Source organism: Eleutherodactylus coqui, chromosome 5 (genome assembly GCF_035609145.1).
Source record: "Eleutherodactylus coqui strain aEleCoq1 chromosome 5, aEleCoq1.hap1, whole genome shotgun sequence".
Lineage (NCBI taxonomy): Eukaryota > Metazoa > Chordata > Amphibia > Anura > Eleutherodactylidae > Eleutherodactylus > Eleutherodactylus coqui.
The window spans coordinates 156,705,371-156,733,131 of record NC_089841.1 but is presented as its reverse complement, the minus strand read 5'-3'; the positions used below and the strand labels follow the sequence as shown (position 1 = coordinate 156,733,131).

Below are 27,761 nucleotides of genomic sequence, written 5' to 3'. Positions count from 1 at the left end.
CTACACTTAGTTGGCTATAGCATGAGATAAAATAGTACAAAAAGTATATATAAAGTCTTTTAAAGGGGTTATTCTGTTTTTATTTACAGTATAGAAAATCATACAGTTCTCTAATATATATGTATCTGTCATGTAATAGAATCAGTAGGGCTGGCTACAAGGATCTGTAGTTGTGGCCCTGCTGCCTCTATCCTGGGACAGGTACAGGTATATTAGAGAACTGTATGATTTCCTATCCTATAAATAAAAACCTACTCTCCTTCCTTCGCCTGGACAGGCTCTTCTACAGACCGGCTCCTGGAACTGTCAATGAGTCAAATGGGCAGTCTCCACCGCTCACTCTTGATGGAGGACGTCGGATTTCAGGCTTCTGCTCACGTACCTTTCTCATACCGGTGCAGTAACAAGTGTCTCGAAAAAAATATTATAGCCTTCGCATTAGTCAAGAGCAACGTATCTCAAGGGCTAACTGAATGGACTAAACATTGTGTAAGTCATGTTATATGCCACACATGTCGTATGCATATTTTAAAAAATAACTAATCCAGTCCTTAGAATGACGCCAAAGTTGAAAATTTGCATTTGGAAATTCACATTATCTTGAATTTTTGCCATGGATTTTGTGGAGGATTTCTCTGATATAGAAAACGGATGTGTAAACATGCCCTAAAGGCGTTTCTGTGCCATAATTTTAACACTGTTATGCTTAGTACAGGGCCTGAGGGTGAGGTGTGTGACACAGGGATTCGGGGAACACCAGAGTGTCATTTAGACCCTACAATAGACATTAGCACAATGGAGCACTACATGTATATTCTTGGGTTCCAAATTAAGGATTAAAGGAGATGTCCCGCGCCGAAACGGGTTTTTTTTTTTTTAAACCCCCCCCCCGTTCGGCGCGAGACAACCCCGATGCAGGGGTTAAAAAAACCACCCGCACAGCGCTTACCTGAATCCCGGCGCTCCGGTGACTTCTCTACTCACCGCTGAAGATGGCCTCTTCCTCCGTGGACCGCAGCTCTTCTGTGCGGTCCACTGCCGATTCCAGCCTCCTGATTGGCTGGAATCGGCACGTGACGGGGCGGAGCTACACGGAGCTACACGGAGCCCCATAGAGAACAGCAGAAGACCCGGACTGCGCAAGCGCGGCTAATTTGGCCATCGGAGGCCAAAAATTAGTCGGCACCATGGAGACCAGGACGCTAGCAACGGAGCAGGTAAGTAAAAAACTTTTTATAACTTCTGTATGGCTCATAATTAATGCACAATGTATATTACAAAGTGCATTATTATGGCCATACAGAAGTGTATAACCCCACTTGCTGCCTCGGGACATCTCCTTTAAGTACGAGCTGTTCGGAGAATCACTGACATGTCACACAGCTGTTGTGTAATCACAACTGATTCAGTTTATTTGTTAACAAACAAAAGTATTTATAGTCCTTTTAGACAAATACTGACTTATACATATGCATCTCTTGTTACAATTCTTTATTGTTTGTTACTAAAACGTAGCACGTATAGTGACATTAGTCTCCAAGCAGAGGTTGTCTCTGGACCACGCAGTTTGCTAATTGTTTATGGGATTGTTAATTGGTAATCTCTAGAAGCATTAATGAGTTTACACGCTGGTAGTGTTTGGCAATCTTACTTGAGATTAATCAAGGCTTACATAGTTAAACATATATGCATGCATTAATGTGTGTATGTATGTGTAATATATATATATATATATATATATATATATATATTTATTTATTTATTTATTAACTCTTTATCATCTGTTTTACCATTTTCTAAGCGGACTGATCATACAGCATGAGTACATTTCTAAAAAAAAAGTCAGTCTTTAATCATGTCGTCCTCTCTCTGTATAGGCACTTGTGTGGGCAAAGGTCAATTGCAGCTTTTCTTTATGAGGCCTTGTAAACCTCTGATTGTCCTGTTTATGTGCTAAAATATCTGAATACGTGTGTTAAGTAAGTTACAAAATGGATCCGGGAACAAGATGGCAAACAGCAAACACTATGGTTTCTCTCACAACCGTTTGTCTGGATTGTGCCTTTCTTTTCAAATGAAGCAAAAAATTAGTTCTGTAGCGATGAGCTGCCATGTGTTAATTGTAGTGCTGACGAAAGACATTTTTTTGGTATTTTTAACAATGCAATCCAAAAGTTACTATTAGAATGAACAAATATGATAAACAATAATATAGTTGCCCTGTTTTAATTAAGAATAAAAATCATTAAATTATCCACATTAAAAACATTCACATGCAATGATTCAATCATAATGACGATCCCAGGGAAAAAATTACAGCATATCATAAAAAACGTCTAAGGAATCAATCATTGACTGATGTCAATCTTTTAGAAGGAATGAATGATTAGCCGTATTATCTGTATGTCTTGTCTAGCGTAAGCAAACTATTATCTGTAACTATTGGATAGTGACATAACTAGCCCTGTCAGGTGTCAATGTCATCTATGGCTCATTAACCTGACCGGATTGTCCTGAACAATAAACAATTAGATATACTTAATACAGTGTCGAAGTGTAAAGGATTCCAGGTTTAAGAATAATCTTATAATCCGTCAGAAGTAATCAATTGAACGGACGGAAAACAAGACACTGCAAAAGTGCTTTAAATCTACCTCCTATCAAATGAGAGACTGAGCTATAGGCATTCCATACAAACAAGGACTAAGTGATAAGACCTCCTAACTTGCTGCATTTCAAGGTACATTACATTCATGTGTTTTGGTGGGAGAGATGTGATAATTGACGGCAGCATGACAGGTGTATAATATGACTATAAAAGCTGCATTGTTCTTCACATGATCTCACTTTATTTGGCAATGCCCGACAAACACGTTCATCCTAATCTGAGAAGCAATAAAAATAAGGGAGCGTTTAGCTGGGCAGCCATTTGGTAAAGTGTTTGGATATTGGTTACATTAGTTTTACAACCTGAACACCTTTTCATTTATCAAATTTAGTGATTCATCGATCTGGGATGTAGCTGGCAACAGCTGCTGAGATCATGCAGACATTGCAAAAATAATTTTGAAAGATTTTCTTTTTATGAAACTGCAACATTTTTTTTCTTTTATGAAAATATGTTTTAACTTTTTGCTGTATGGGGTTTTGGAAGCATTTCATACTTTTGACACACGCAAATGAAACCCGCATTCTAAAAAGAAAGATAGGCTTTTCGTAGAACTATATTTTCTGAAAGTAGACACTTGGCTACTCTGCCGTTTATACCCATGGGTGCCGTCATGGCAATCCTGCATCAAATTGTGACACACACTCCCTTAAATCTTATCGGATTGGTAACTGAGGTGATAACTTGAACACAAGTTCCCGTATCATAACCTCAGGTTGCTGGGAGATTGTAAAGGTGGAGAGTTGGGCTTCTTTCACACTTCACTTCTTCTGTATCAGCGCAAACTCTGTTCCAGCTTTCCATTTGCAACTTAGAAAACTGCGCAGGGACAGAACCATAGGGGGCAAAATATGAGACGGACAAAAGTGCAGAAGATGACACCTATGGTTCCATCCTTTTTGTCCCTATACAGTTTTTTGCATAGAAGCCTGATAGTGGTACAGAGCCTGTGCTTGGTTGCAAGATCACAGTCTAAAAGAAGACTCTTTTCATATCTGCATTTTGGTTTCCGTTTTTAATGGATTCTTCTACAATCGCATAAATGGATTGAAAGATGGATCCGAACCTGAAACAAACAGTAGCTAAGATTTTTGGTTTCTTTTGATGGATCAGTTAGACGGATCCGTCCAAAACCAGAAGCATTAGTCTCTGTTTGTATCAGTTTGGCATCCGTTTTCATTCATTTCAATGAATCCTTTTTTATTGTAAATAATTTTCAAGTGGACCACCCCTATAAAAGGAACCTGTCACCAGTGTAGGCCATTTAATTAGGGGAATCTAAACATTCACAATTAAAAAGGTACTATACTGAAACGCCTAAAATCATGCCCTGACGAGTACAACTACTTGTCCACAGCATCTTGCATATTAAAGTAGCTTTTCGGGTATTTCAGCTGGAGTAGCGTCTGTCTTGTTTTTTTAAATTTAGCATTAAAATTAAAGAGGTCTGTGCTAAATGAGACGTGGCTCCACTGTGGCTAATCCCTGACCTCCATTTCTTGGCATGTGAGCATGATACCTCGGAGGGGAGGGAGGGCCAGAACGCAGAAGCAACAGGGAGACTGAAATAGTGGGGGTATTTTGGGTTTTTGATGGGAGCTGAAAAGGAGGCAATATTACTGATGAGAGCTTAAAAGGAGTATTATTACCATGTGAAGGCAAAAGGCTGCATTATTACTGCCTGGGGGCAAATAAGAGGTCATAATTATTGTGTGCATTTTCCTAATACAGGTTACAAGAAGAAGCTGTTATCTTATTGGTTGCTATGTGCAACTACCTATGGCAACTCAATTCCCTTTCTTTGCATTTGTTTTAGTCTACAGTCACAAATGTGACTTCATGCATCTTTTCGATAAATTGTGCGACGTCCCAGCCTTATGTTGAGTGTATGATGTAAATAGGTTTAGAATTACCTAATATTCTCAAGCATATATATTTATTTCACTGTAAGGAGCATTATTCGAACTTTGTTAGATCTTTAACTTCTATATATACATAGATATAGTCTCTACATAAATAGTTCCTATTATCTCTAAAGAACTGCTAGCATAAGAACCTTTGGGTACTAGCATTAGTCAAAAACGTCTTATGTGTTTCAGTAAAGCCTTCCCCTCTCTACCTCATTAGGAATGCTAAACCATATATAGTAGCATAAAAGTTAAAAAAAGACGTCTAGCCTCGATGGTAGGCTGGACACCAATTGCGAACAGCCCAGCGACTGAGAGAACATCATGTTTATAAGGTCTAAGTCATGCCTATCACTAGAGGGCCCGACCGTCACTGCACCATTTCAAAACAGCCCCCGCACACATCCACACATCCCTAGCCGCACACACACCATCAGAAGGCACGCATGCGCAGACAGTAGGGACCAATGAATGGCTTCTTCCCTTCACAGTGAGCTGCCGGATCCGACACACTGGCAGGCCTCTGTGCATTTAGGTGTACATTTTTATATGTCACAGCCCAATGCACTGATACCCTGTTAGTGCATCAAGTCTGGCGGCTGTGACTGTGAGGGGAGAATCTGTCTGGAGCGTAGAATGGCTTCCATTCACAGTGTCCGGGGAGGACAGTAAAACATACAAGGGTGGTGGGATACAAGGACACAGCGTTAGAGAAAATAAAATATATCTAATAGTCTTCTTCATACACTGTTATACACAGTAGTATCTGTTCTGTAGACAGCAGGTGCAATGACATCTGGATGCAGCACCCTCTACTGTTATACAGCAAGGTGAAGATTTCTCAGCCCTGTCTTCACCTAGCGCCATAGTAGAAGAGGGTTTCTTTTGAGAAAAATTTACAGAATAGGCTGATAAAACCTATTGCAGAAATGCTTAAAATTGCCTATTCTGTACATTTAAAAAGTGCAGGTTCTTTTTATGTTGAAAATTGTCTAATGAGGTACAGTTGCGAAGAATTCTCTGGATTCCATTCTTTAAGGAAGAGGGATGATACTATTATATGCCTCCAGGATTTGGATAAAAACTGTAAATGCTACAAAAACACAGGATTTTTTTTCTGATGTTGTTTTTGCTGTGATTTTTACAACATCCAAATCGCCGTGCATGAATGCTCTCTAAGTGATTCTCAAGTAGAGACTTGAAAGAAGATCTGCCCCCCCCCCCCCATACACAGTAGATGGTGTATTGCAAGGAGGAGCAAGACTTAAAGGGGTTGTCCCGCGCCGAAACGGGTTTTTTTTTTTTTCAACCCCCCCCCCGTTTGGCGTGAGACAACCCCGATGCAGGGACTTAAAAAAAAAAACAGCACAGCGCTTACCTGAATCCCCGCGCTCCGGTGACTTCTATACTTACCGGTGAAGATGGCCGCCGGGATCTTCTTCCTCCGTGGACCGCAGCTCTTCTGTGCGGTCCATTGCCGATTCCAGCCTCCTGATTGGCTGGAATCGGCACGTGACGGGGCGGAGCTACACGGAGCCGGCATCCTGCACGAGAGGCTCCATTGAAGAAAGCAGAAGACCCGGACTGCGCAAGCGCGGCTAATTTGGCCATCGGAGGCCAAAAATTAGTCGGCACCATGGAGACGAGGACGCCAGCAACGGAGCAGGTAAGTATAAAACTTTTGATAACTTCTGTATGGCTCATAATTAATGCACAATGTACATTACAAAGTGCATTAATATGGCCATACAGAAGTGTATAGACCCACTTGCTGCCGCGGGACAACCCCTTTAAGTTCAGATTACGCTTTAAAGAAAGTACAACAATATGGAAGGTTTAACAGTAAGATTCAAATTAAGTGATAATGAAGCACAGTGGTAAATAATTGCATCTGTATACAAAGAATAATATCTATATACAATATACAAATTATAAAGGTTGCAGCGTACCTCACATCACAAAGTATAAAGATTGCAGGTTACATCTTACATGTTACAGGTACATCACTGGGAAGTAGACCGACAGGCATGACACCTGCTCTTCCCGTCACCAAAGGTTCCCCTCACGTCCAAGGGTTCGACAGATATGACATCCTCATTCTGTCTCCAAAGCTTCCAAAGCATCACTGCTTCCAATTTTACTTGGGACCTTTTTTTCCAATACAGATGACCAAATGTCAGCATTCCTAATTCTTCCATATAGAAAGGTGTCAGAACACGTCTGTTTGAAGTGGAAATCAAATATATGTTTTATGCATTGTAAACACACTTAACATAGCCGCATATTGCTTTGTAAAGGCCCTTATAAATGCAACGATTATCACTCAAAATTCGTTCAAACGGCTGAAAGTGACCAACAATAATTACATGTAAACGCGGGCAGATGTGCATTGATCGTTCAATTGCCGTTAAGTGATGGTTTTTAGCCCGCATAAAAACCATTGCTTGATTGCTCAAAAGACATTCCATTTGAATGGAATTTGTTTAGTCTTTTGAGCGGCTTGCTGTCTTGAATGTAATCATTGAGTTTGCCTTGTATACATAATGAGTGCATTGTTTACTCATCATGGTAGAAGATAATGGAATCTGCAGGCCAGATAATCCCTCGCATAAACACCCACCCACCTGAGCAAACAGCAGCTACTGAGTTTACTTAAGCTAATGAAGAAATGGAGATGATTAAAAGCCATTATCTGTACATGTAATTTTATACAAAAATGTTGAGTTCGTTCAGTCATGCGGCCGTTTTAGCGATAATAGTTTCATAAGTCATAAATGTTGAGTCCACTTTGTCTGTATGCAAACGTAATCACACCTCTCATCTAATCTTAAATGCCCATCCTGTTTACTTCACCTTTGTGCCCAAGTAAATTGAATCTGCACATTAAACGTATTAACTTGACTCTTTGTCCAGAACAATGATAGTTCAGAAGCCATGTCTGAAATTTTACATACTCAGTATATTCCTAACTAAAGGAATTAAAATGAAATTGAATCTAAATAATCATACATTCAGTATTTTCCTGACAGATGGTTAGCTGGATCAGCCGATGTTTATCTAATGTGTATGACTACTTTAGCAAAATCCATCAAACATTATTTCACCAGAAGGGCTCAACAGGCATATATATTTATTTCACTGTAAGTTCCAGAGCTTTTTATGGTAAACAAACATAAATTCCCGTTGAATAGCCATTGTGTGTTTTTGTTTTTCTCCACCCAGGTGCCCTGGTGGCCAACTTCTTGACATCCGATCTTGATAGCTTTTCATATATGAAGAAAGTGTCTGCTGAGGGACATCTTTACAATGCATTTAACTTGCTTGCAGCAGATTTCAAGTAAGTACTATCATATAAAATATCCCCTTAACAGATCCTGTTGTAACAACATAATTAATTTTATTCACTTAATGTTCTGGATAAGCAGTGGCAGTGCATCTAACTTACAGGACCTGATCATAATTGGCTGCTGAGATCATCTAATGTGTTTTCATTTGTTTCCTTCGTACTGTGGTCACAGTGCAGGAGTTTACCAACATTTTTGGCAAATCTTGGAGTAAGGCCTAATGCCCACGGCCGTGATGGGCTCTGCAAGCGGAATACCGCAGCGGAGCCCGACACGACTCCCCCCACCCCAGAGACCCCATACTGACTTCCGGATCCGCCGCCTGACATCCCGCATGACGCTCCGGCGCGCATGTGCAGTAGAGCGCATGACGCGCCGGCAGTGCTACACAGAGGAAGATAGCGTGGCAGACGGCTTCCATTGAGTGCAATGGAAGCCGTCCGCGCGTACTCCCGCAGCAAATAGAACATGCCGCAGATGACTACGGATGAATTCACGGGGCAGAATTCCATGGTGGAATTCCGCACCGTGAGCATTGCGCTATTAGGTTCAATAGAACCTAATAGCTGCGGGGCAATGCCGCGGATTTCCGCCGCATGATACGCGGCGGAAATCCGTCTGTGGGAATTAGCGCTAACTCTTTAGATGCTAAGCAAGTAATATTGAGATGTGAACACAATGGTTTAAGCCCCATTCCCATGCATTTGTCATTTGAACGAACAAATTAACAACTTTTTATGCTTTCAAATGCTGAGCGTTTACACGTAAAGATAATCGTTTGAAATCCTTGCCATTTTCCTCATTAGCTAAGTAAACACTGCATATGTTGTTTGCTCAGGCGGGCGTGTGTTTATGCGAAGAATCTCTGGTCAGGAGGTTTTTTAATTAGTGCGAAGAAAAGCCACTGTCCACTGAGGCATGCGTCATTGTATTTAGCTGGGCAAACAATCACCCCTCCCCTCAAGTCGTTTGAAAGACTGAACAAATGTCATTTAAATTTAGGGACAAGCGAACGAACTAACAACTATTTTTATGCAGGCTGAGACTCAGCAATAAACGACAAGTGACGGAATAGTGCAAGATGGCTCTGCGTTTACACATAACGATTATCACTTAAATTCGTTCATTAGAACAAATTTTGAGCGATAATCATTGCGTGTGAATGGGCCTTTAGTAAATTTGTATTTCTATCTATATCTAAAGTTAACCTGAACACATACGATAGCTGAGGGTTTGGCCAAGAGGTATCCCGCCAAATATCCCGATGTACATGCATGCTCAGCCACTTCTGAGTGTATATATATGCGTTGAGTGCATAGAGGGGAGAACACCACTTCTAGAGCAAGTTAACTCCCCCAGAACAAAATGATTGGGCTGTTGGGCTGTTGAAATCCTTATCTTCCCCCATCATCTGCTATCAGGGGAGCGCTGAGAAGTCACCATGCATGTTAGATAACTGGCAAACTTGTTGATCAAAATCTAATGTGGGTATGGTCAGCCTTAGGAGGGATAAATTCAATCTCAAGACATTTTCCTCTGTTTTCTTTCTTTTTATTTTTGTAATTAATTGGTTGTTATTGAACCTTTTCATGACCAAGGGCTTTTGTGCCTAGAGCAGAAATCTACCTTTTGGAATTGTTCTGTTACCATGCAGGGCAGCGCAGGGTCCCGTGGTCAGCGCCCCCCACCCCGGCTCCGGCGTCCTGGAGCCCTGACGTCAGGGCTCTCCCGACGACGTGGACGGCTGGTGTGCGGCGGCGTGGGCGTGTCCACCCGTAGGGCGCCGCCCGCACTCCTCCATCTCTCTTGTGCAGTAGTGGGGGAGCTGGCTCCTCCCACTCTCCGCCCCGGGGCGGAGTCTTTCGTTTATAAGGCTGGCAGTGACCTGAGCTCACTGCCAGTTATTGGTTCTGTTAGCCACTAGTCAGTTCTGCCTGTGTCAGTCAGTCAGTACTAGTTGCTAGTCCGCCTCTTTCTAGTGTGCCTTTTACTCTGTCTATTCTGGTTCTGTCTGCTACTAGCTAGTCTGTCTGCAGCTACTCTCAGCTAGCCCTAGTTTGCCAGTCAGTTTCCTTCAGCCTGCCTGTAGCTTGCTTTGTTCTGTTGCTCTTTTCCATCTGCCTCTCTGTCGGCACTCTGTCCCCCCATCAGTTAGTTTCTCTTGTCAGTCGCCAGGTCCCTAGCCAGCGCAGGGACCTCCATCCAGTTGTCCGTCTGGGATTAGCCAGGGCCGAGGCAAGTAGGCAGGGACAGTGGGGTGCGGGAAGTTCAGGGCACCCCACCTGGCGCTCGGGGGTCAGAGAGCCGTAACATAATAACTGGCCCTTTAAATTGTTTTTTTTTCCATGGAGGCGAACAGCTCCCTCATAAACCAGCTCCAAGCCCTGGTGCCGCTGATCCAGGATTTGTCAGCTCGCATGGTGGCCCAGGAGCAGTGGGCATTGTTGCAGGGGCGGGACGCCTCAACCAGTCCTGAACCCAAGTGCCCTCTTCCCGAGGTGTTCTCTGGGGAGAAGAACAAGTTTTTTGTTTTTCAACAGGCGTGTCGGTTGTTTTTTAGGATGCGTCCCCATTCTTCCGGGTCATAGGCCCAGAGGGTCGGGCTTATAATGTCCCTGCTGCGGGGCTTTTTCCATTCCCGAGGGTTCCCCCGGCCTGCAGTCGGTGGACTCCTTTTTCCAGGAACTCGGGGGTATCTTCGAAGAACCGGACCGAGTGGGGTTCGCGATTTCTCAGCTGTTGGCGTTGCATCAGGGGTCGCTTTGTGTGGAGGATTATTGCTCCAATTTTAGACGCTATGCGGGTGATACTGCATGGAACGATAGCGCTCTGAAAGACGTTTTTCTGCAGGGCCTCTCGGACGCGGTTAAAGAACTATTGATTTCCCATCCCGTTCCCGGGTCCTTAAAGGAGGCTATGGAGCTAGCTGTGAAGGCAGATAGGAGGCTCAGGGCTGGGAAGCAAGATAGACAGGTCCGTAGAGTCAGCAAGGTCGTTTGTCCTGTTCCCTCCTCTTCCGTACCAGTCTCTGTTCCCGAGCCTATAGAAATGGACTCGCTGGACCCCAAGGAGCGACGCCGGATTCGTTTATTGCATCATCTCTGCCTCTACTGCGGGAAAGCTGGACATCGGGTGATAACCTGCCCCCTGAGGCCTCAGCGCCCACAGTCTGAATCGGCAGAAAGACTCCAAGTCCTAGGCGATTGCAGGGAGGATCACCTAGGACTACAGGTACGTCCTAGACTGGTACCCTGCCAGGTTAGATTCCGGAACTTCTACCGCCCAGGGCAGGCATTTATTGATTCCGGAGCAGCCGCTAACCTGATAAGCATGCGTTTCGTTGGGCCCCTGATGGCTGAATTTGTAGCGCTGAAGACGCCAATTCGTTTTGCTAGCATTGATGCTACCCCTCTTGCTTCGGGCTTGGTACGATGGAGGACTCCAGTGTTACAGTTCACGGTGGGGGGTCGCCACTCGGAAGATCTATCATTCCTGGTGATGGAGAAAATGTCGGTGGACATGGTACTAGGGATGCCGTGGCTGGCGTTGCACAACCCCCAATTCGATTGGGCCACTGGGGAGCTGACCCAGTGGGGACCATCCTGCCATAGCCATCTTGCTCCCCTTCCTCTCTGCTCAGTTGATACCGCGCTCAGTCCCCGTGGTCTGACTTCCCTTCCTACCCCGTCTGCCTGTCCTGCTGCTGATGTCGCCACCGATGTGCTGCAGGAGGGACGGAAGGAAGTGCAAAAGAATCTAGAAGTGGTGGGGTCTCGTATGCAGTTGCGTAGTGGGAAGAGTCTGTCTGTATCTGAGCCATATAGGGTGGGACAGAAGGTGTGCCGGTCCTCTGGAAATCCCAAAAGGAGGGTTCGCAGGGGGTTCCATAAGTCTTTATCGAAACCTTTTGTCCCTTCGGTGAATATGCTGGCCATCCCATAGACTACTATCGGAGCTGTCGGGAAAAGGGGAGGTGGGATGAAGTTTAGCAGCATGTCTGCTAAACTCCCACCCCCTTCCCTCCTCTTCTCCTCCCCTTGCTGGCTGTCTGAAATGGGAGGGGCGGAAGTTAGTGTGCTAAGTTCCCGCCCACTTCTGCCCCGTCCTATTGCTGGCAGCCAAAAGGGGTCGGGAGGTCAGCACACTAGCTCCTGCTCCGTCCCGCCCCCCTCCCTCCCCTTGCCGACAGCTGGAGAGGAGGCAGTTTAGCAGAGCTAAACTGCTCCCCCCCTCCCGACAGTATTAAGCGTGTGGCGTATAATTGCTGCACTCAACCGTCTGAACGGGCATTAAAACGGGAGTTTCAACGCTCGTTTGTGCAATTTTCAGCCTCGCTGTGATCGTAACACAGCCGGACGAACATCTTCGCACCCGTGAGAACAAGCCCTGAAGGTGTTTTTTTTTTTTTTATTCCTTAGTCTACTGCAAAATATTTTGTTTTGTTTCTCTTTAGGACACATGGGGTTTTCTGATTATTTAATTAGTGTGCATTTTGCATAATATACATTCTGCATGACAGGATCATATTAACGGCAGAGCACCTGACCCACATACAAATGCGTCCATGTCACGTAGGATAGCAATAACTGGTGTACATGGGTTCAGAGAGGTGTACACGTTTTTTGTGTGGGAGAACAGCTTATTATTTTCTTAACGTTTTATGTGTCTATAATCTTTTTTCCTCTTTTTTTTTTTTATTTTTTTTTACATCTCACGCATTTTTTTAGTATGGGGACAGGTTAGCAGGGATCACATTAACTATGTGTTCCCTTCTGATGAATAGTGATCCAATAGTAACAGCCCATTAGATCACTGTTAGCAGTGATCTGTATGCACAGACATGCAGAGACGTCACGGGATTCCCTAGTAATCACTTTCTGCTTCTGCATTCGGGAATACAGCACTTAATGCAAATGCAGAGTTCGGAAATTTTTATGACTGGGAATTGATTATTTCAGTTCCCTGTCGCACTACAGAATCAGGCTGTCATCGTGACAGCCTGATCCAGAAGATGGCGCTCTATGCAGGAGTGCACAGTGCCATCAAACTCTGCATATAAATTAATGGACTATAGGAATAAGGATCAGCCTATTAGACCATTAATTTACGTGAGCGTGTTGGAAAGGGGTTAAAGTCTACTTTGCAGAACCTTATGAAATTCTGCTTTATGGCATGCTTGCCAAGGACTCTGTCCAGACATGACTCGCCGTTTATGAGTTAAAAAAATAATAAAGATTAATCATCTCAGCACGAAGACATCTTTATAGAGTGGAAGAATATGAGATGTGTATGTTTCAAATACAAAAGGGGAAAATTTATTATCTAGCTGAATTCTGAGATTCAAACAACCTCGAGATGCAAAAAGCTGCCACGTGACGGGGCCCATTATTTGTGTGTTAATAATTATAGCTGATTGTTTTTGAACTTTCCTGGAGATTAATCTTTTGTCATATGAAAAAGTTTTCTAAAACTCTTGTATTTCAATGTTAATTTTTCACACTGGTTATTGTTGATTCTTTGATTTTTTTTTTTTCTGTTTGTGATATGGAAGTTCATTTATTTTCAGTGGCTGCCGACAGTACTGTCACTTAACTTCACATTCACAACATGCAAAGATGTTAGACAGGTGACCTGCCTTTCTGTGACCGAGGGAGCTAGCTGTAGCAGAACATTCCTGAAAATAGAAGCAGTTAGCTTTCTCAAGCAAATAATCTAGAGAGGTTTCTGGCAAGTTGACTTAATCGCCTGTGACTGTAATAAATTCTTGAGTTGGTCGTGCATTTGTACTTAGTACTTGTACATGTCTTTTTATGTAAAATGGGCCTGTATAATACCATCAGATATTTAAACCACAGCTCATTTGACTTCAATTGCTATATTAGCAAACATAGAGCGGATATTTTAGAAAACCAAAGTTTTCCCTGAAAGTGACGTATTAAATGTACATTATATACTACAATTGTTATATCCATTCTCACTGCATATTGATGGTAATTCTTTAATAGAGATGAGCGAACGTGTTCTTAACGAACACTTACGCACCCGGACACTGGCTTTACCGAGGACTTCAGTGTCCGCGCGTAAAGATTCGGGGGGCGGGGAGAGGCGCCGCGCCGCGGGCGGCAGCAGCGGGGAACAGGGGGGAGCCCTCTCTCTCTCCCTCTCCCCCCCACTCCCCGCCGCACCCCCCCGCGCTGCCACGGCGACCCCCGAACTTTTTTCGCCCGAGCACGGAATTGCTCGCAAAGTTCGGTGTTCGGGCGAAAAGGGGCGGAGCCGAACACGTTCGCTCATCTTTATTCTTTAACCCTTTCAATCCACTATGTGACGTCTGAAGACATTCTGATGGAAGGCTGTACAGCTCCGATGTCGGAAGACGTCCGGCAGGGTATTCTTACTGTATATTACTGGCTGCTCTGCTGTCGGGGGCCTCTCCAGCATCCAAAATTGGATTGCAGAGGGTTAAAATAAAAAGTTGTGAATTCATTTCAGACTTGCAGGTGGTCTAGAGTAGTGAAGGGGTTACTACCAGCTTCAAACATGGTAGACGCACACCAGCACACTAATGGAAGTAGAGACCAATTCCCAGATGGAGCAGACACCCAAGAGAGAGGAACAAATGTAGAGGAAGAAACTTCTCCAGCATATATAGGCTTTTCCACAATATCCTATCCTGGTCCAAAAAATGGAGATGGAACAAATGTTTACGTGTTTTGGAAAAATAGTATGTCCTTTATCTTAACTAGTGCGCCATTGTCAAACACTCATTATTTAAAATAAACCATGTCTAGTGAAATGATTAGACATCATAACCATTTTCATAAAACATATTGATCCTATAATATAAGGCAATTCTACAAAGGAAGACATTATAGCAATAAAAGTATCATTGTATAATCACTGCAGCAACATCAGGAAAATACATGAAATCATAAGATGAAAATTAGAGTCACATCATAAAATATCAATGGAGAAGGAAGGAAGAAAAACCACTGATGTAATGACGCGACCTTTTTGGACAGACGTATGTAAGCTTGAAGCTTTGAGGGAAAATTTATTATCTTTGAATGAAAGCCAGCAAATAAACACACAGCGTTTTGAGGTAGGCACGCCTTTTCTTTAAACGAAAAAACGTTTCGAGGCAAACACGCCTCTTCCTCAGTCTCGCTGAAGACACACTAAAATATAACATATATAAAATAACAACAATGGTGTGGTGAAGAAATAATAGTTCAAAAAAACAATCCAAAAGGGTAGAGTGAGGAATAAAATAAAATTGAATTGAAATAAAATTCTTATTTCTTTCTTTACATTAGATAGCAGGTGAGCCAGGAGAACAGCGGTGCATTGTAACATAAGAGCTGAAAAGAAATTGCTCTAATAGTATCCCTTCGCAAATGGAGGAACAAAAAGTATGCGACAAGCATTTTGTAGAATTGTTAATATTTGAAAGCATTAAAAAAGTATGCACCAACTTCGCTCAGCTAATCTATCCAAAGAGATCCATCAGTAGGGCAAAAGAAGCAGGGTTTCTATGCTAGTCAGTTGGCATAAAGTATATAAAAAGATTTATCGCTAACATTCTCTGCTTCCTACAGTGCAGAATTTGATCAAATGAAAGCATTTTTAAATTGTCTAGCAATCCTACATCCAGACAGGTTCTTTGACAATGTAATTAAAAAAAGAGTAATAATACTGCTAAGAAAAGCCCAAACTTTTGAGGAGAGGTCTGTCACATGTTCTCTTTAGTGTTCCTAAATGTAATAATAAAACTTGGCTTGCCACAACAGGTTTTTTCAAATGGGGCTGCAATATACGTAAAGCCTCTAAGTATTCAGAGGTAGCTGGTAAATTTCCCTTGAACACGAAAGCAATTACCTATAGAATAAAAACATACATAAATTGTAATTCAACCGATGTTGTATAGCTTTACCTTATAACTTGTGTGGACTGTGGAGTGTATGGTGCAATATGTTGGCTGCACAACCTGTCCTTTAGAAATACAAATACTGTTTACATTCAAAGGTATTTAATTTATGTTCATGTAGAAAATTACAATCAGAATTGAGATATAAAATATTGAATTAAACTGTAAGGAATACCAGAGGGATATTTTCACAGTCATATTTAGCATTGCTGGAATTGATGTCTTCTTCCTACACATACTATTTAAACAGTATGGTAGAAATCTTGCAGCTTTCCGCTCTATGGACATAGAAAAGGTGGGGATCAAAAAAGACTTGTTGAATCACAGATGAATTACATCCTAGGATACTAAAGGAAGCAGCAGCGATAATTGCTGAACCACTCGCCATAATCTTTGAAAATTCCTGGAGAACAGGCGAAGTCCCAAAAGATTGGAAAAGGGCAAATGTTGTCCTCCTCTTCAAAAAAGAGAAGGTGGATCCAAAAAACTGCAGGCCTGTGAGCCTGACTTCTATACCGGGAAAGATGTTTGAACAAATTTTAGGAGCATGTATGCAAGTACTTGGATAAAAATGGAGTAATTAACCAGAGCCAACATGAGTTTGTAACAAACAAGTCATGCTAAACAAATCTAATTTTCTTCTATCAACTGACTGGGTTGATCAGGGAAATGCGGTAGATATAGTATATCTTGACTTTAGTAAAGCATTTGACAAAAAAAATACCATACTTATTGAAAAAAATGACTAAATATGGGATTGACAAGGCAACTGTTTAGGTGAATTCACAACTGACTGAGTGATCATACTCAAAGAGTGGTCATAAATGGCTGTACATCCAAGTGGAAGAATGTATCAAGTAGGGTACCACAAGGCTCTGTCCTAGGCCCAGTGTTCAACATTTTTATAAATGATTTGGAGGAGAGAATTGATGGGAAACTGATCAAATTTGCCAGCGACACAAAGCTTGGAGGGTTAGCTAACACTAGGGAAGAGAGAGAGTATTGAAAAAGATTTAGAAAAGCTTGAACAGTGGGCGGCGACTAACGGAATGGTATTTAACAAGGAGAAATGCAAAGTCCTACATCTTGGCAAAAAAAATGAAAAAAGCACATACAGAATGGGAGGAATTGGGCTAAGCAGCAGCACATGTGAAAAAGACTTAGATATACTAATAGATCATAGACTGAACACGAGTCAACAATGTGATGCAGCAGCCAAAAAGGCAAGCACAATTCTGGGATGTGTTAAGAGAGGCATAAAGACTAGATCATGTGAGGTAATTATCCCTCTTTACTCTTCCTTAGTCAGACCTCATCTTGAATACTGTTTCCAGTTCTGGGCAACCCACTTTAAAAAATACCTAGACAAACTGGAGCAAGTTCAGAGAAGAGTTACCAAGATAGTGAGCAGTCTGCAAATCATGTCCTATAAAGAACAGTTACAGGATCTGGGAATGTTTAGCTTGCAAAAGAGAAGGCTGAGAGGAGACTTAATAACTGTCTACAAGTATCTAAAGTACTGTCGCAATGCAGAGGGATTAGCCCTCATTTGCAACAGGAAAGACTAGAAGCAATGGGATGAAACTGAAAGGGAGGAGACACACATTAGATTTTAGAAAATACTTTTCTGGCAGTGAGGATGATCAATGAGTGGAACAGGTTACCATGGGAGGTGGCGAGTTCTCCTTCAATGGAAGTGTTCAAACAAAGGCTGGATAAAATATCTGTCTGGGATGGCTTGGTGAATCCTGCATTGAGCAGGGAGTTGGACCCGATGACCCTGGAGGTCCTTTTTAACTCTACCATTCTATGATAAGTAACATCTGGCTGTAGTGATTTTGAACTACAAAAAGCATTGTGAAAACACAAATAAAAATGCATTAAACACTGTGAAACAGGGTTCCCAACCTGCGTGTGAATCCACAGGTTGGGAACCCTGTCCTGGTCATGTAATCGATAACTATAATGTAAGGAGAACTGCACCGATGTGACCATCACATGGCTGGACAGATTTGCAGGCTCTAGAGATAAACTATAAATATTCTTGTTTAATGACTGGAAACAAAGTTCTTGAACACTGAAGAATTGATTCAGGCAGAATACGTGAAAAATGTACAATTTTTTTAAATTATGCAATGCATATACTTTATTTGGTGAGTTCCAATCTGCAATCCAACAGCAAACATTTAGCAGTAAGACTTAGTCCAGCACTCCTTGTAGCTCAATTAAAAGTCAGTTTCCTTGTATCAAAGGAGGATTAAAACCTAACGCTTATGCTACGGTAATTATTGTCCATTGTAGAGCAATAAAAGGAGCAGATTCACAACAGCTGCAGACATTTTAACAGCTACCTACTTCTCAAAATAGCGTCTTGTTTTAGGCAGTAATTTTAAGAAAAAGCTTAGTCATTAGGCCTCTACTAAGTGTACCCGCTACTAAGAATGTGGGTGGTAAATAAATGGGGATTTATCACAATTGTTCAGTAGGTAATCCTTCCAAAATATCAACACACTGGCTTTAGTACTTTTTATAAAGTGTTAGCCTTTTGACAGTCAGACCCTAAAAAAAGCTATGTACTAGAGATTATAGAGGGTCACTTTCTGATTGGCTTGTCATTCATGGTTGGTCTTGAAAGTCATTTGCTTGCTTCCAGCTCTGTCCAGACTGACAGTGGGCCCAGCAAGCAGCTTTTTGATGGGGATCCCGAGTGATTGACCCCGACTGATCAACTGTTGAAGGCCTATACTGAGGATAGGTAATCAATAGTAAAAGTACAGAAGAACCCCTTTAAGCCAACACTCACTGATGATGGCGCAGGCACAGCTCCTGAGCCTACTCCATTCCCATGCCATACATGCAAATATACAATGTTTGCTGGTGTTGGTATTTGTTTATGTATTTTTTTTTTCTTAGTGATCCGTTGTAAAATACTGGAAAAATATATTAATATGTTGAACTAGAGAGTAGTTATTTTACTACATTTAAAGGGGTTGTCTCGCGAAACCAAGTGGGGTTATACACTTCCGTATGGCCATATTAATGCACTTTGTAATATACATCGTGCATTAAATATGAGCCATACAGAAGTTATTCCACTTACCTGCTCCGTTGCTAGCGTCCTCGTCTCCATGGTTCCGTCTAAATTCGCTGGCAGCTTGCTTTTTTAGACGCGCTTGCGCAGTCCGGTCTTCTCCTTTCAGCATGAGCCGCTTCAGTGTGCTCCCCGCTACAGCTCTTCTGCGCATGCGCAGATGAGCTGTCACTGCTCGGGAGCGCGCTGGAGCGGCCATTCTGTACCATCCTCTGTTAGAGGAAGGTGCAGAGCCGCCCAGCTGTCCGGAGAAGCCGCCCAGCTGTCCTGCCGTCCTGGTAAGTGATGGGCCGGGGGGGCTGCCGCTGCGCCGGGGGGGGCTGTCGTCGCTGTGCCGGGGGGGCTGTCGCTGCGATGGGGGGGGCTGTCGCTGCGATGGGGGGGCTGTCGCTGCGATGGGGGGGCTGCCGCTGCGATGGGGGGGCTGTCGCTAGGCCGGGGGAACTAGCGCTGGGCTGGGGGAACTGTCGCTAGGCCGGGGGGGCTGTCGCTAGGCCGGGGGGGCTGTCGCTGGGCCGGGGGGGGCTGTCGCTAGGCCAGGGGAACTCTCGCTGGGCCGGGGGGGGGCTGTCGCTAGGCCGGGGGAACTGTCGCTGGGCCGGGGGGGGGCTGCCGCTGTGATGGGGGGGGGGGGGCGCGCTGCGCCGGTTACCTTCTGCCTGGCGGTGGGTGACTGGTCGGCCGTGTTCACTCCAGGTGTCCGGTCGGCGGCTGCGGGGCGTCTGGTTGCCATGGAGACACAGCTGGTAGCGTCTCGGGAGCGCGCACGTCGGGCTGCAGCGAGCGAAGGGAAAAGAGTCGGCGGCCATCTTGGGGAAACTTTTATAAGTTGCTGAAAGCTGGAACGGTAAGTACAAACCAGCTAGAAATGTCATTTACAGGGGTAATTAGTAATGTTTGTTTAATTAGGGGGACTGGGCAAAAAAAAAAATTCACTGCTTCCTCGAGACATCTCCTTTAATAGTTTTAAATTACAGAACTCTTGAAAAGGTATTCAGTACATAAAAATTAGGGCTGGGCTCATGGGAGAACGCAGCATGTACGCAATGACATGGGTACTTGCTGTGTACTACAAACCCCCATGCACTATCTTGGCATGTATGCTCATGTAAGGTACTATTGTATGGTTAAATTATTAGCTGTAAATGCTTCAATTTTGGACCATTTACAGCTAACAATGTAAGCCTCACGCTGAAACAAAACCTCACCCTAACTTTCCATCCAAGGCAAAACTCACTCTCTACGCTGCTAGGACTTTCCTGCAGGCAGCCAATCAGGACCTTTGGGGGCGTACCCTAGTGCAAAGCTGTCACGTTAGGTCTCCATTATTCTGGTGGTGACAAGGTACAATAATACCCACATGTAATACACGATGGCGCAGTTCTTTTTTGTGCGAGTGATACGCGCGTAAAGACAATTTCAGGTATGAGTGGCTCAATACAAATTAGTGGGCTATTGTTGTGTTGCACTGGAAAACTGTACGCACGACAGATAACTCTGATATCGGCCTCAAAAGCAATTATCATACATTGATTGGAAAACTGCAACATGTTTGCTCAGTCGGGCTTTTCTCTTATAGATTTATTATACATGAAACTATCACCCCTGCTCTTGCATGAAAACATCTGAACTCCTGCTAATAAGTGCGGGTCTCCAGATGAAATCCCATGCTAGAAATGACAGGCATTGTAACTGAGACATCCTACCTGGGGAGTAGAGGAATTGCAGGTCCATCAGATACAGATGTTGAGAGCTGCTGCCCTGTAGGCTAAAAGCTGTTTGCTTCCCATGCATTCTGCAAGGACTACAGGGGATTCTAGAACAGCATCACTCAGTCAGAGGTATCTTTCAGCAGATGGTAAATATTTATACTTTTTCACACTGAACAACTTGGCACCAAAGGCCATAGGAACAAAAGGCCCATAGCATTAGTGCTGTTTGTTTGTGGTCGTTTACAGTAATGACTTGATAATTGACACTAATGTTATAAAGGACCTCTAAAGCAGGAAATAAATCTGTTAAAGCGAATACTTTGCTTCACACAGTGAATTTACTTATGTTTATCAGGAGACAGGTAAGTGCTGTTTCTTACAACTGCTTAAAGGGACAATATAATTCTTAGCATTCTCATTTTGTCTGAAACATTCATCATTTATTTAATTGCATTTCAACAATTTTATTTTCAATGAGTTGGGATTTCACTCTTTGGGCATACTCCCAAATTGAGCTGCTGTCTGTCGGGCCCATTTACATGCAACGATTATTGCTCAAAATTCATTAAAACGATAGCATATGATCAATAATCGTTTTGTGTGAATGCCACCATCATGCACTTTTCATCTGAACAATTATTTTTAGGTGAGCTTAAAATCCATAGTTCAGACCGAATGCTGTGCTCTCCGCAGGAGCAGGAGATTACATTGTATTCTCTCTACAACTCCTGTGAGAAAACAGCCCCCAGGCTAGAGCTAGAAATTACATTGTTTTCTCTTAGCAACCCATGCCAGAAGAATGGAGCTAATTGCAGAGCTCAGACCACCTGCTAAATTCTGCAAGCAGCTCCTGGAGGCTCATTTGCACACAAATGAAGCTGATAAAGTACTAATGGGCATTAGTGCTCATTAGTACTTTATGCAAAACGATCACTAACATTTTCAATCATTTGAAAGATTATCTTTGCGTGTAAATGGTTTATAATTTCACAGCATAGGGTTCCCCTGAGTGATGGGCGCATTTTATACCCTAATGACCAAACAATTTTTCCATTTTCTTCGTCATCACATTCTTAGAGCCTGTTTCTTTGCGAAAAAAGTTTTATTTTTTAATGGTGTCATCTTTGGGTATATATAATGTATTGTATAACTTTTTTTTCTTTTTTAGTGGGGGGAATTGGAGAAAAAAAGAAATTCCACCATTTTTTTAATCTACTTATTACGTTGTTCAGCATGCAGAATAAATAATGTGATAGTATTATAATTATCTGGGTGAACACGATTCTGGTGATACCACATTTATACAATTTTTTTGTTTTGCTATTTTTCTGTATTACAAACACTTTTTTTATGGTTCAAAAGCATTTTATTAACTGCGTCAGGAAGTACGATACAGATATAGGAATGGACATGTTAGTCATAGTAACCATTTTATCTTTTAGCAAATTCTACAGCTGTCCGGCCCCCCGAGTAGGTTTTTATTTAAAACGAACAAAACATAACATAGCAAATCGTAAATCACATTCCCCTGGAACTTGATCATCAATTGTCCCATTATTTGGGGAATTTAGAAGTGAACTTAGGAATATTTGGAATTTTTAGATGGTGAAAAAAGTCCAGAAGCGAAGAAAAAGGAAAGGAAAGGAAACAAGAGTGGATGAAGGGGAAAGGTAAGGAGAGGGGTTAGGGAAGTCTGTCCAGTCCGAGCACACCCCACAGCCCAGTTCCTCTGTTATGTAGGGCAAGTTGACCTTGGTAGTGGGAGTGTCCCTGCCGGCTAAGTAGCGGTAGTGCCGTCACGTAGCCAGGCCTCTAAACCGGGTGAGGCCCGGAACTGCAACCACACTGCCCAGGTGTTATAGAATTTAGAGTAACGCATCTCATCTTTAGCACACAGTTCCTCCATTTGTTTTAAGTTGTCCATAGCTTCCAACCACATTACTCGCGTCGGGGGCGTCGTGGATCTCCACTTTCTAGGGATGATCTGCCTGACTGCTAATATGAAAAAACGCAGAAGGGAGCTTTTTATCCCAGACATTGACCCCGGGAACATAGAAAGCAACGCCAGCTCAGGGGTAAAGCTGGTCGAGCCTTTACAAGTAGCTACGTATAGAGCCTCTACCTCGCGCCACAGTGGTTGAATGTGTGTACAAGACCACCATATGTGGACAAAGGTCCCCGGTTCGCAGAGGCACCGCCAGCAGAGGTCCGAGTGTTGGGGGTATATTTTGGCCAGTCCCGCCGGGGTCCTGTACCATCGGGTCAGGATCTTGTAATTAAGTTCCTGTAGTCTGCTAGAGCTGTTTGATTTATGGGTCAGGACATAGGCCTTCTCCCAGTCTTGCCCTGCTAAATCTGTCCCAAGTTCTTTTTCCCAGGTCATTTCTAGCTTCCTATTTCCTCCTGACGTGTCCCTCTCTAGTAGTAGTTTATATATTGAGGAAATGGTTATTGGGGGGTCAGGGTTTGACAGACAAATCTTCTCAAAGGTTGTGGTTGTCCTCCCTAACTGTTGTAAGCTGCCCAAGGACCTCACATAGTGACACAGCTGTAAATATTGGTACCATGCTCCGGCCGGGGGATCCCTCCCATCTAGGATCTCCTGTAGGGTCTTTAGTCTCGTGCCTGTCATGATGTCTCGTATTCTGGGGACCGAGTCTGTCAATCCCTCTATTAACGAGGGGCCCCCCAAGAACGTTGGTGCATCTGGGTTACCCACCAGAGGGGTGAGCGGACCTGGAGAGGTGATCAATCCTGATTTGCCAGCAGGGCCGATCCAGGTGCCGAGCAGATTTTCTATGAAAGGCGACATACCTAGGTCCCTGTGTCCGCCCTTTCCCGGAATCCAAATGCACCCTTGTACCCCGGTCGATGTCGTATCGTGCTCAGCTTCAACCCATCTTTTGCGCCCTCTGCCATGAAGCAGGTCAAGCACACATTTAGTTAGGGCCGCTCTATGGTATAGGGAGAAATTGGGGACACCCATCCCGCCGCTTGTCTTGGGGCTGGAAAGGGCCCTCCAGTTCCTCCTGGGTCTGTGGTTGCCCCAAATAAATCTCATGACTAACCGTCGGATCCTTGTGAGAAATGCTCCTGTCAATTTTATGGGGACCGTTTGAAAGATGTATAGGAACCTGGGGAGGGAGTTCATTTTAACTGTATTTATTCTCCCAAACCAGGACAGCGGAAGAGACTTCCACTTGTCTAGGTCCTTCTCGAGAGCCGTGATCAGCGGGGTATAGTTTTTTTCAAAAAGCTTATCGGTATTTGCCGTGATAACCGTCCCCAGGTACCTAATTCCATCCTTTCTCCATGCGAAGGGAAACGCTGATTGTAGTGAATCTGTTTCTTTCTCGGGCAGTGTTACGTTTAATATCTCTGATTTACTGAGATTGACTTTAAAGTTAGACAGCTTACTAAATATTTCGAATTCCTTCAGTATGCATGGGAGAGCTACTCTAGGGTTGGTGATATACACCAGGAGGTCGTCTGCATATAGCGCGACTTTGTGTTCTATTCTGCCCATTTTAACCCCTTGTATGTCGTGGTTAGCTCTTAACGCCCTCGCCAGTGTTTCCATCACTAATATGTAAAGGAAGGGAGACAGGGGGCACCCCTGTCTGGTGCCGTTGTTAATCTCGATTGGTTGGGATAACTGCCTGTTGACCCGCACCCTAGCCACAGGGCCCCTGTACAGTGCCAGGACCCTGTCCAGGAAGCGTGGGCCTATGCCTACCGTCCGCAGAGCCGTTTGTAGAAACCTCCAGTTCACGCTGTCAAATGCTTTCTCAGCGTCTACGGATAGCAGGCACAGTGGGTCCACGGAGCGGCGTGCCCTGGACACCATATCCAGGGTTCTAATTGTGTTATCCCCTGCCTCCCTCCCGGGAACAAATCCCACCTGGTCTCTGTCTATCAGTAGGGGGATGAGAGGTCTTAGACGGGCCGCTAACATGCTGGAATAGATCTTGGTGTCAATGTTTAGCAATGAAATAGGCCTGTAGCTGCCACAGGCCAGGGGATCTTTTCCGGGTTTAGGGATAACTGTTATGGTGGCCTGTGGGGGGAATGGGCATTCGCGCGAGACAGTGTTAAAGGCATCTAGCATTATCGGGGCCAATGCCTCTCCACATATTTTAAAGAAGCGCGGCGTAAAGCCGTCAGGCCCGGGGCTCTTGCCTATTTTGAGGGCCTTGATTGTATCAGTTAATTCCCCTAGGGAGAAATCTTCCTCTAGTGAGCACCGGTCCGCCTCAGGAATGCGTTTAGGGCTATTCTGTTTTAAGTAGGCGTCTTGTGATGCGACTGCTTCGTCATTTGCCCTCATGTAGTCATTCTGTAGATTATATAGGTTATGGTAATAGGAGCGAAAACTATCTAGGATTTCTGCGTTGGTGTGTACTTGTAGCCCGTTACGTGATTGGATGGAAAAGATGTATGTCTGTGGGGATTTTGGATTGAGGGCCCTTGCCAGCCCCCTGCTACATTTATTCCCATATTCATAGAAGCTCCCTTTTGCTCTGTCTCTTTGACAGAGCGAGGCTTGGTCCAATATTTGCAGGATCTGGCCGCGGACATCAGAGATCTCCGCTGTTCTCTCATCCGACGGGGAAGCTTTGTTGGTTGACTCCAAGAGACCCAGTTTAGCGATTAGTTTCTCCATTGCCCTGCTTCTGTCTTTTTTTAGGCGTGCCCCATGGGAAATGAAAATACCCCGTAACACGCACTTGAGTGCCTCCCATTTGATTGGGGCTGATGTGTCATCTGTTGCGTGATCTGTTTTGAATTGCTCTATCGCCTGTTGGATCTCCTGTAGGCAAGCTCCGTCATGTAGGAGGTTGTCATTTAGCCTCCAGCTGCTGTTTGTTCTGTCTCTCTGACCCCAATCTAAGGATCCCCAGACCGGAGCATGGTCTGGCCACAAGAATGCCCCTATGGAGCACCTAGGATTCCTATCTAAGAGTTTGTGCGAGATGAACAAGTAGTCCAGTCGGTGGTAACTATTATGTACTGGTGAGTGGTAACTATAATCCCTGACTTTTGGATGTAGTATGCGCCACATGTCTACTAATCTTAGGTTCGTCAGTTCTCTCGCTAGTCTACGTGTCGCTGTGGGTGAGATACTGGACTTACCCCCTGACGAGTCGAGGCTGGGGTTCATGGCCATATTGAAGTCGCCTCCTAGAATTATAGCTGAGCCATCTGCGAAGGACGCCAGGGCCCCCAACACTCGGATCCCAAAGCGGACCTGTGACTGGTTGGGAAAATAAACATTAGCGATGGTAAAGGTCTCCACACCCAGTTGGAATTTTACAAATAGGTAGCGCCCTTCGGGGTCAGCCTCCGACGAGAGCAATCTGTGTGACAGCTGTTTGTGGAAAGCTATAGAAGTGCCTCCCGCTTTTTTCTGCGGGTGGGGGCTGTGATACCACGTTGTGTAGTGGCGATGTCTGCAGCTGGGTATACTTCCTTCTTCAAAATGGGTCTCTTGAATCAGTTTTTTTTTTGTAAAGTGAAATATACAAAATTAGCTATCTTTGCCGTGTTTTTTTCTTTTTCACTTTTCATGTTTGTCCTATGATGGGACTTGAATGTTGCGAAGTTTAGTCATTGGTATAATACACTGCTATACTTCAAGCCTCCAGGTGCCATGGCAACCCATCAGAATGCTATGATCACATCATGGTGAACTGATAATATATGGGTGGGCACTAAGGGGTTAATAGTTGTTTCGGTGATTTGTGCAGTTCCTTGTATCTTAATGAAGGCATTTTCCTAGATGAAATTGTTTAGCACCCTTTCATCTTTTTAACGACATTATCCAAAAGTATAACTTTATATATTATGCACAAAATAGTATGTCCCAAAAATCATGGTGGGATTTCATATGATTATGTTATTAGAATGAAACACATGTCAAACATAAGACAAAGGGGAAAATTTACTGATACTGTGCTCACATGGGGCAGAACTGCTGCGGAATCTCTGTAGCTGAAAATTCCATGGCAAATCCCGCAGCATTTCTGCATTCAAACAGAGTCAAAATCTGCAACATTGGAGCTGCATATCCGCAGCTGATTTCAGCAGCCACAGCGCTCTCTCCACCCACCCCTACCCCCCCCAGCTCAGAAGTTTTCCGCTCTGTCAGTGCATCTCAGCACCCCGCAGTGTCTATTGAGTGCTGATCAGCTTGTCAGATGATAGTATTTTCACATCACTTGACCAGCGCCGCAGCGCTCACTATAGGTCACCAGGTGAAAGGGTGTACTGACCGCAAGACTTCCGAGAAGAGGGGGAGCCCAGTGCCTGCTGAAATTGACTGTATAGTTCAAGTCAAAATCTGCACCAATGTTGCGTTTTTGACTATTTTTTGAATGCGTAAAACCCCACAAATTTACTATCACTGCTTTCGTAATGACTTGCATAAAATGGTTAGCACAATATTTAAGCAGCGTATTGAATGCTGTGAAAAAACCATAAAAAACATGGCCACAATAGCTAATTTTGCATATCTCACTTCACAATAAATGGAACAAAAACCAATCAAAAAGTTATATAAATCAGCAAATGGTATTCTTAAAAAGTACAACGTGTTCCGCAAAAACCAGTCATACAGCACCATCTTTACTATTGAGTTTGAGGCTGCTTTGACATTTGCACTGGAATCTTTGTTCTGAGGTTCCGTTGCAGATCCGGCATAAAATACCATAAGAAAAAGTCCAGTATGCAGGAATTTTTTGGCCGGTAAAATGCCAGACAGCTGAACACAAATGGAATGGACCCGTTCAGCGCTGTTCAGTTCTGTCATAAGACGGGTTTTTCTTTCCAGGAGATTTTCCCGTTCTGCTCCCATAACAGACCACGAAAACAGAACCCCCAACGCATATGGAGCGGCTTGGCCACATGCTTTTCCGTTGTGACCGACTCCATAGAGAGGAGCGCGGCTGCCATGGAAAAAAAATAGACATGCTGCGGCTGGGGAATCCACGCCACAGCGCCGTCTTTGCCGTGATGGATTGGCCGTGCTGTGTGGACGAAATTTTTGACAAATCTCGTCCACATGGCTGGCTAATCCCGAGATTAGTGGCCGCATGCAGATTTGTGTGGCGAAA

General features: G+C 43.8%; 1 protein-coding gene across 2 annotated transcripts in view; it reads left to right on the top strand.

Moving 5' to 3' along the window:
- TANGO2 (transport and golgi organization 2 homolog) overlaps positions 1-27,761 on the top strand; it is a 126,482-nt gene that overhangs the window by 52,185 nt on the left and 46,536 nt on the right. For both annotated transcript variants that reach the window (XM_066603459.1, XM_066603460.1), the window contains one exon: positions 7,798-7,912. In XM_066603459.1, coding sequence (XP_066459556.1) covers positions 7,798-7,912 — 115 coding nt within the window. The remainder of the gene's footprint in view (positions 1-7,797; positions 7,913-27,761) is intronic.